The following is a 10,010-nucleotide window of genomic DNA, read 5'->3' on the forward strand; positions in this document are numbered from 1 at the left end:
TTTTTTTTTAGATAGTGTCTCACTATGTCTCCCTCAGTAGAGTGCTGTGACATCACAGCTCACGGCAAACCTCAAACTCTTGAGCCTAAGTGATTCCCTTGCTTCACCCTCCCAAGGCTGGGACTACAGGTGCCCATCACAATGCCCGGCTATTTTTTGTTGCAGTTGTCATTGTTGTTTAGCTGGCACGGACAGGGCTCGAACCTGCCAACCTCAGTGTATGTGGCTGGTGCTGTAACCACTGTGCTATGGCACTGAGCCTTTTTAAATTTATTTTTATTTATTTTTTTGCAGTTTTTAACCAGAGCTAGGTTTTTTGAACTCGCCACCTCCAGTATATGGGGCCAGTGCCGTACTCCTTTGAGCCACAGGCGCCACCCCAAGAGCCTATCATTTTTATTCTTTTGAGACAAAATTTCACTCTGTCATCCGGGCTAGAGTGCCATGGTGTCCAGAAACCTCAGACTTCTGGGTTTTGAGTATTCATCTTGCCTCAGCCTCCCACGTAGCTGAGACTACAGGTGCATGCCAAGACATCTGGCTGGTTTTTCTATTTTTAGCAGAGAGGGGGTCTCACTCTTGCTCAGGCTAGTATGGAACTCCTGAGCTCAAGTGATCCACCCTCATCAGACACCTAGAGTGGTAGGATTATAGGCATGAGCCACTGTGCCCTGCTGCATCCCCACTTATACCTGAGGAAAATGAGCCATAGAGTCACCAACTGGACAATGCTGAGGAGGTGGGATTAGACTGTGTCAACCCTGAAGCCAAGATTTGCTATGTCTGGTTGGCTCAGCATCTTGTGAGTATTCCTGCATGTTAAGAGATGGTAGGGACTGAGCTGGCATAGTGGGAGAGGTGGGTTGTGAAAGAGAGATGGTAGTGGACAAGGTCCTGGAGGAGGCTGGAAGGGACAGTGCCCTTAATGAGGGAGGTCTAACCTTGAGTGGGAATAGGATGAGGTGGCCCTGCATCTGGATGGGAGAGGAACCCATGATGATGTGTTCCCAACTCACAGAAGGCACTCAGTATACACTTGTGACTGGATGGCACTAGTATCTCCCCAAGTGAGGAATTCGTACCACAAACGGAATCAGGGACTGTTTCATGGATTTATATTGTATTAGAAAATACAAGTAGCTCAGCGCCTGTAGCTCATTGCCTCAGGCACCAGTCATGTATACCAGAGCTGGTGGGTTCGAACCCAGCCTGGGCCTGCCAAACAATAATGGCAACTACAATCCAAAAAATGGCCAGGCATTGTGGCAGGCGCCTGTAGTCCCAGCTGCTTGGGAGGCTGAGGCAAGTGAATCGCTTAGGCCCAAGAGTTTGAGGTTGCTGTAAGCTGTGATACCACAGTACTCTATCTGGACCTCTATCCGGACTGACATAGTGAGACTCTGTCTCAAAAAAAAGAAAATACAAGTAGCCATTTTAATCTGTGTTTTTACAGATGTTATTGCTTCTAATGAGCTAAGCAAAAAAGAGGGTCATTGAAAAAGGAGTGACAGAATTGGCACCCGTAACTCAGTGCCAACCACATACACTGAGGCTGGTGGGTTGCAGCCCAGCTCAGGCCAGCTAAATAACAATGATAACGCCAACCAAAAAATAGCCGAACACTGTGGCGGGCACCTCTAGCCCCAGCTACTTGGGAGGCTGAGGAAAGAGAATCGCTTAAGCCCAAGAGTTTGAGGTTGCTGTGAGCTGTGATGCCACAGCACTCTTCCGAGGGTGACGTAGTGAGACTCTGTCTCAAAACCAAAAAAAAAGGACTGATGGACTGACAAAATGGATGTGGCTCGGTGCCTGTGGCTCAAGTGGCTAAGGCACCAGCCACATACACCTAAGGTGGTGGGTTCGAATCCAGCCCTGGCCCACCAAACAACGATGGCTACAACCAAAAAATAGCCAGGCATTGTGGCGGGTGCCTGTGGTCCCAGTTACTTGGGAGGTGGAGGCAGGAGACTCTCTTGAGCCCAGGATTTGGAGGTTGCTGTGAGCTGTGATGCCATGGCACTCTACCCAGGGGGACAGCTTGAGGCTCTGTCTGAAAAAAAAAAAAAATGGATGCAACCTAAATGTCCTTCAACATGGGATTGGCTAACTAAGGTATATTCAATCAATAGAGATCGAGCAGATATTGTAAATGATTTGAGTTCCTGTCTAAGTATGACCACAGAAACTCAACATGCAGTTCAGCTACAGCCCAGGTCAAAAGGAGGGCAAGAGAGGAGGCCATATTCTTCCTTCCCCGGAGGTAGGCTTACTCTGGTCCCACTGCCTGCTACTGGTCACTCTGCCTTCCAGTGCCCTGTCTGAGGCAGGGCCCAGAACTCACCTGGAAGGATGTCATGTGCTGACTCCCAGGGAATAGCCAAGCAGAAGCTATGGACAGGCCCTGACCACTCCATCTAGTGGGCTCTCTGCCTCTCCTCATGTCCATCCACATCCAGCTGTCCTCTTCCTTCAGCATCCTTCCTTCCATCTTGATCTGTTTTCTGTTGCTATAACTGAATACCTGAGAGTAGCTATTTTATTTTATTTATTTATTTTTTGAGACAGAGTCTCACTATGTCGGCCTGAATAGAGTGCTGTGAAATCACAGCTCATAGCAACCTCAAACTCTAGGGCTTAAGCAATTCTCTTGCCTCAGCCTCCAGAATAGATGGGACTACAGGCGCCCGCCACATCGCCTGGCTATTTTCTTATTGCAGTTGTCATTGTTGTTTAGCAGGCCCGGACCAGGTTCTAACCCACCAGCCTCAGTGTATGTGGCTGTTGCCCTAACCACTGTGTGATAGGTGCCGAGCCAGAGACTAGGTAATTTATTAAGAAAAATTTATTTCAGGCGGTGCCTATGGCTCAAAGGAGTAGGGCGCTGGAGTATGCTGGAGGTTGCGAGTTCAAACCCAGCCCTGGCCAAAAATTACAAAAAAAGAAAAAAAAATTCTTTCTTTCTTTTCTTTCTTTTTTTTTGAGACAGAGTCTCACTTTTTCACCCTTTGTAGAGTCTCATGGTGTCACAGCTCACAGCAACTTCAAACTCTTGGGGCTCAAGTAATTCTCTTGTGTCAGCCTCCTGAGTAGCTGGGACTTACAGGTGCCCACCACAATGCCCGGCTGAGACTACAGGCACCCGCCATGATGCTCTGCTATTTTTTTTGCAGTTTTTTGGCTGGGGCTGGGCTTAAACCTGCCACCTCTGGTATATGGGGCCAGCGCCCTACTCCTTTGAGCCACAGGTACCATCCAATGCCTGGATAGTTTTTAGAGACAGGGTGTGTGGGGGGGGTCTCAGTCCTGCTTGGGCTGGTCTCAAACTGGTGAGCTCAGGCAATCCACCTGCCTCAGCGTCTCAGAGTGCTAGGATTACAGGTGTGAGCTGCTGTACCCGGTGAAAAATTTATTTCTTAACAGTTCTAAAGGCTGGGAAATCCATGTTAGAGGGATTGCATCTGGGTAAGGCCACATTCTTGCTGGTAAGGACTCTGCAGAGTCCTGAGGCACATGCAGAACATCCCATGGCCATGGGAGAGAGGCCACCTGGCCTTCATAACAGACCCACTCTCAAGATAACTGACCCATTTCTGTGATAACCCTTAACCTTTTAACCCACTAATGGGTTGATCCAGGCTGGGTGCAGTGGCTCACACCTGTAATCCTAGCACGGTAGGAGGCCGAGGTGAGTGGATCACTTGAGCTCAGGAGTTTGAGATCAGTCTGAGCAAGAGCAAGATCTCATCTCTACTAAAAACAAGAAAACTAGCTGGGCATTGTGCTGGGCACCTGTAGTCCCAGTTACTCAGGAAGCTGTGGTAGGAGGATCATTTGAGCCCAGTAGTTTGAGGTTGCTGTGAGCTACGATGATGCTCTATGGCATTGTACCCAGGGTGATAGAGTGAGACTCTATCTCAAAAAAAAAAAAAAAAAGGGTTGGTCTTTCAACTGAGTTTTGGAGAGGCATTCAAACCATAGCACATGCTCCATTCTTTTTTATTTTTTTTTTTTGAGACAGAGCCTCAGGCTATCCCCCTGGGTAGAGTGCCATGGCATCACAGCTCACAGCAACCTCCAACTCCTGGGCTCAAGCGAGTCTCCTGCCTCAGCCTCCCAAGTAGCTGGGACTACAGGCGCCCGCCACAACGCCTGGCCATTTTTTGGTTGCAACCATCATTGTTGTTTGGCGGGCCCGGGCTGGGGATTCGAACCTGCCACCTTAGGTGTATGTGGCTGGCGCCTTAGCCGCTTGAGCCACAGGCGCCGAGCCTCACATGCTCCATTCTTTCCGGTGCTGGCTTCTCTATTACTCTTTAGCATATGCTCATGGGCAGTGAACTGAGGCTCTGGGCTCACCTCCTTGCTGGTTTCACCTCACCCATCTCCTGGTCCTCCCTGCCAATTGGGAACCTTCAGATACCTTGAGTTCCAAGCCCCAACCTGCTCTTACACCCATTTTCCCCTTCCAGAGACCACCTATCCTGGATCTCAGTGGCTTCCTGAGACCCCTTCCTGCCTCTCCTGGGGCCCCAAGGTCCTTGTTCTGCTTAGCAATCAGAGGGATCCCCTGAAACACTGATCATTCCCTCTGCTTAATACCCTGCTCCTGCTTGCAGAAAGCAGCCCCTTTGTTACCATTGTTACTCCAGCCTGTTAATGGCTCTACTTGTTCTCACACATCCCACTCTAGCTGGCAGCCCCAGCATAGAGGTCACCTCTGCCCAGTGGCCTTCCCAGGGCAGTGCTGCCTACTCCTTATTGAGGGGTGGGCTGCTCTTCTGGGCCCTCCCTGTATTTGTGCTCCATTTCCTCTGGAGACTGGCCTTGCTGGAGAGGAGTGGATCTGATTCATCTCAGTTGTTGGCATCCAACACCCGGCTGCCCACAGAGAATAAGTGAGCAGGGAGGGCAAGCCCTGTAGGTTCCCAGCCCATAGCTCTGGACAGAGCTGGGTTAGTCTTGACTCTACCTCTGGGAAGTGTGCTATCAGTTCTGTGCCTCAGTTTTGTTTTGTTGTTTTGTTTTGTTTTGTTTTTGAGACAGAGTCTCACTTTGTCACCCTTGGTAGAGTGCTGTGTTATCACAGTTCATAGCAACCTCAAACTCCTGGGCTTAAGCGATTCTCTTGCCTCAGCCTCCCAAGTAGCTGGGATTACAGGTGCCTGCCACAATGCCTGTGCCTGGCTATTTTGTTGTTGTAGTTGTTACTGTTGTTTAGCAGTCCAGGGCTGGGTTCAAACCCACCAGCCCTGGTGTATGCAGCCAGTGCCCTGGCCGCTGCCTTATTTTTCTCATCTTCAAAATGGGGATGACTGGAATCTTAAATGAGCTAATCCTGTGAAACACTTAGTTTCAAAGACCTAGTTTACTATTACATTACAGAAAAGAAAGGAACTTGAACATTCAGAGCAGCACTATTCACAGTAGCCAGAAAGGTGGAAAGAACTCAAATGTGATGAATAAATAAAATATGGTTTATCTGTGCAATGGAATATTTATTATTTAGTTATAAAAAGGAGCAAAGTACTGACACTACATGGATGTACCCTGAAACCACTAGGTTGAGTGAAGAAAATCAGACAATCATTCCGTAGTGTGAATGAATGATTCCAGCATGTTGAATGATTCCACTTATATGACACCTTCACAATAAGTAAATTCATATAAACAGCAAGGAGATTGGTGGCTGCCAGAGCAGGGGCAAGGAGAGAATGGGAAACGACAGCTTAACAGATACAAGGTTTCCTTTTGGGATGATGAAAATGTTTTGGAACTGGACGGTGCCCGTAGCTCAGTGGGCAGGGCACTGGCCACATACATACACCCAGGCTGTTGGGTTGAACCCAGGCTGGTGGGTTCAAACCCAGCCTGGGCCAGCTAAACAACGACTACTGCAACAAAAAAATAGACAGGTGAGTCTCAGCACCGGTGGCTCAGTGAGTAGGGTGCCAGCTTGAAGCTGGTGGGTTTGAGCCTGGCCCAGCCTGCTAAACAGTAATGACAACTGCAACCAAAAAATAGCTGGGCATTGTAGCGGACACCTGTAGTACCAGCTACTTGGGAGGCTGAGGCAAAAGAATCACTTAAGCCCAAGAGTTGGAGATTGCTGTGAGCTGTGAAGCTACAGCACTCTACAGCACTCTACTGAGGGCGACATAGTGAGACTCTGTATCAAAAAAGAAATTTTTTTTTTAAACTACATAGCTGTAGACATTCATAGCTGTGAATGGTTACATGACACTGTGAATGCCACTAATGGTAATACTAATGGTAAATGTTATGAGTATTTACCACAAATTTAAAAATACAAAAGGTGGCCGGGCGCAGTGGCTTAAGCCTGTAATCCTAGCACTCTGGGAGGCCCAGGCGGGTGGATAGCTTGAGCTCACAGGTTTGAGACCAGCCTGGGCAAAAAGCGAGACCCTGTCTCTACTAAAAATAGAAAAACTGAGGCAAGAAGATCGCTTGAGTCCGAGTTGGAGGTTGCTGTGGGCTAAGACGCCTCAGTACTCTACCCAGGGTGACAGCTTGAGACTCTCTCACTCTGTCTCATAAAAACAACAACAACAACAACAACAAAAAACAAGAATAAAAGGCTTTGCAAAGCCGCCAATGAACCATCCCCGACTTGGGTTCTTCTTCTGTGACCCGAGTAATTATCTGGAGAAGTTCTAAGATCCGAGGGAGTAAGGGGATTGGCGACTACCACACCTCTGTTCCAAGTGGGGCCTTGCCCTGACTTCTTGGGGGGCGACCTCCTGCATGGACAGCTGTGGGACAGCGGGCTGCATCTGCTCTGGCTCTCCACCGTAACCACGCCCCTCCTCTCCCACCCGCAAGTCCCCGCTAACTCCTAGGCGGATCCCAGGCCACACCCCTCTCTAGGCTCCGCCCCGCCCCTTTCCTCCGCCTCCCGTCGTTCCCTAGCTCTGGTCTCAGCGCGGCCCGTTGTTATGACGACACGGTCGTAAATCCGCCATCTTCCTGCGGCGCGTTGCGACATGGAGGGCGCGATGGCAGTGCGGGTGACGGCCGCTCATACGGCAGAAGCCCCGGCCGAAGCCGGGAGGGAAGTGGGCGAGGGCGGGGTCGCGGAGGCAGCGGCGGTAGCGGCCTTGGCCCCTGGCGGCTTTCTCGGCCTCCCGGCGCCCTTCAGCGAAGAAGGTAACATTGGGCCTGGCGCGGCCGAAGAGGGTGGCTCAGCTTGGGCTAGCGGAGGCCCTAGTGGACTGAGCTGCGAGCGCGACAGATCTCCCTGACCCAGATTCCGCGCGGACCTCATGGGGCCCCGTGCAGGCCTCCACGAGCCCCCCAGGTTTTCTCCGATGCTCATGGGCCTATCCTGAGGCATACCCAACACCCCGGTGGGCCCAGGTGCCCAAGCCTCCGAGTTCCCGTGTAGATTTTCTTTCTTATTTTGAGACTGGTGTCATAGCTCACAGCAGCCTCCAATTTGGGCTCAAGCGATCTTCTTGCCTCAGTTTTTTTCTATTTTTAGTAGAGACCGGGGTGGGGGTGGGGTCTCGCTTTTGCTCAGGCAGGTCTCGAACTTGTGAGCTCAAGTTATCCACCTGCCTTGGCCTCCCGCGGTGCTAGGATTACAGGCGTGAGCCACCGCGCCAGCCAGTGTGTAGACTTTTGCGGATGCCGGGACTACCAGCTCAGTCAGTTCACGTCCTCGATTCGACCCCCATCTACCTCCGGTGCCAACAAGGTTCTACCCTCCTCTGGGCCCCCTCTCCCTGCATCTGACGGGCCACTAGGGCCCAGGCTGGAGTAGGGCTGGAAGATCCCGAGGGGCGGGGCTCTAGGCTTGTCCGTGGGGAGGCAGCAGAGCCCAGTGGAAGAGAGCTGTTGCACTGTAGCCAATCTGTGGACTGAGTCCCAGACCTGCCACTTCTTGCTGTTTGATTCTGGGCATTTGAGCCTCCATTTCTCCTTGCAAAATGAGGTGGCTACTGCAGTCTGTAATGTACCAAGTGCTTACTCTGCATCATCATTTTTCATTTTCAAACCAGTCCTGAGTGGTGGATGCTATTAGGATCATTATTCTCACTTAGGGGATGAGGAAATTGAGGTTCAGAGATGTGAAAGTGACTGAGGTCCCCTACCTGGTAAGTAGCAAGGACTGGATTAGATCCCAGGACTGTGAAGCTCCTCAACTTGGCCCCTTTACTCCCTTCCTGGTCTGTGTTTCATAGAACCATCATGAGATTTAAAATAGAGTATGCGGCTTGGCACCTGTGGCTCAAGTGGCTAAGGCGCCAGCCACATACACCTACGGTAGCGGGTTCGAATCCAGCCTGGGCCTGCCCAAAACAACAATGACAGCTGCAACCAAAAAATAGCCAGGCATTGTGGTGGGCACCTGTGGTCGCAGCTACTTGGGAGGCTGAGGCAGGAGACTCGCTTGAGCCCAGGAGTTGGAGATTGCTGTGAGCTGTGATGCCAGGGCACTCTACCCAGGGGGACAGCTTGAGGCTTTGTCTCAAAAAAAATAATAATAATAAAATAAAATGGAGTATGCACGGCTCTGCACATGTGGCGCAAGCGGCTAAGGTGCTAGACACATACACTGGAGCTGGTGGGTTCGAATCCAGCCCGGTCCTGCCAAACAACAATGACAACTACAACCAAAAAAAAAATTAGCTGGGCATTGTGGCGGGTGCCTGTAATCTCAGCTACTTGGGAGGTTGAGAGAGAATTGCTTAAGCCCAAGAGTTTGAGGTTGCTGTGAGTTGTGATACCACGGCACTCTACCCAGGGTGACAACTTGAGACTGTCTCAAAAAAATAAAAATACAGCTTACACGTAAAGCCCCAAGAACAGTGTTGGGTGCACACTAAGGACTCATTCATGGGGCACTGATAGCTTTTGGAGATGTAGCTTGGGTCTCTTTGAGCTTATTCCATGAGGCTGTAGATGGGGTCAGACAGAAAGGAAGGGGTGGCTAGTGATATTGGAGTTAGGATGGTCTCATGTTTGTGCTCATAGGATTCATAGTCTCTGCGCTGCTTTTTTTTTCTTCCCCCTTCCTATTCCAGCTTGGAGAGGGGCGGTGCCAACATGAAGAGGGAGGTTGGTGGGCCTGCCCATGCCCTTGTTTTCATGCAGTGGGCTGGCACAAAATGGCAATACCTTGATGCTGAGTCAGATTTGGCAAGCGGGGTGGGAAGGTTATGGGAGTTATGGACGCCTCAGTGCGTGGTTTATGACTGTGAGCTATCTGGAAGGGACTGCCCTCTGTCAAGTGGCCTTCTGTGGTTAAGTCATAGCTGTGGTTTGGCCCTTTGTTTGCTCATTAATTCAACAACCATTGACCAAGCTTCTTCCATGCACCAGGTTTGGGTTTGACCTTGATATGGGACTGAATGTGAGGTGGTGGGAATTGGCAGACTTTTATGGAAGCAGAAGGGACAGCTCTCCACCTTTTTGTGCAAATAGCAGGGCATCTGGAGTAGACCCTCAGTATCAGGTTCTGGCCCCAACACTCAACGGTTGGGTGACCTTGAGCCTCAAATCATTTTTCTAGGATGGAAATAGACATCTCCATTCCCTGGGTGCTGGCAGGATTTGATGATGTCCCTAATGAGGTGCTTGGCACACAGAAGGGACACAGTGAGCGTGAAGTCTGTACTGCAGCAATGGGGGCCAGCATGGTGATGGTGAGGGGCTCAGGTGCAGTAGCCCTGGGGCATGGGACCCCTCTGGAAAGCTTCACCGTTAACATCTACATCTGAGCAGGGGTACTGCCTGTTGGAGAACAAATGAAGCCCCAAATCAGTGAGAAGAGTGTCAGATCAGGGCCCTGCTGTTCGTATGGATATTAGCCTATGAATCCCCACTGTATTTCCTACACATGGACTGGGTAAGCCCAATTTGCTGACCCAGATGAACAAACAGACTTAGAGATGTCATTGAGATGCCTGGGCTCGGCGCCTATAGCTCAACCGGCTGGGGCGCCAGCCACGTACACCTAAGGTGGCGGGTTCGAATCCCCAGCCCGGACC

The 10,010-nt window shown here is 50.6% G+C and overlaps 1 protein-coding gene across 4 annotated transcripts in view; it reads left to right on the forward strand.

Annotated features, from left to right (window-relative positions):
- Positions 1 to 6,884: 6,884 nt before the first annotated feature.
- The window catches only part of E4F1 (E4F transcription factor 1), a 19,606-nt gene continuing 16,480 nt past the window's right edge, over positions 6,885 to 10,010 (forward strand). For all 4 annotated transcript variants that reach the window (XR_002773621.1, XM_023513768.1, XM_012805814.2 and 1 more), the window contains exon 1: positions 6,885 to 7,164. Coding sequence is in view for 3 of the 4 variants with exons in the window: in XM_023513768.1 (XP_023369536.1) it covers positions 7,002 to 7,164 (163 nt within the window). In the remaining variant the exon portion in view is untranslated. The remainder of the gene's footprint in view (positions 7,165 to 10,010) is intronic.

This window comes from Otolemur garnettii, unplaced genomic scaffold (genome assembly GCF_000181295.1).
Source record: "Otolemur garnettii isolate 467f Iridium unplaced genomic scaffold, OtoGar3 scaffold00044, whole genome shotgun sequence".
NCBI classification, from domain to species: domain Eukaryota; kingdom Metazoa; phylum Chordata; class Mammalia; order Primates; family Galagidae; genus Otolemur; species Otolemur garnettii.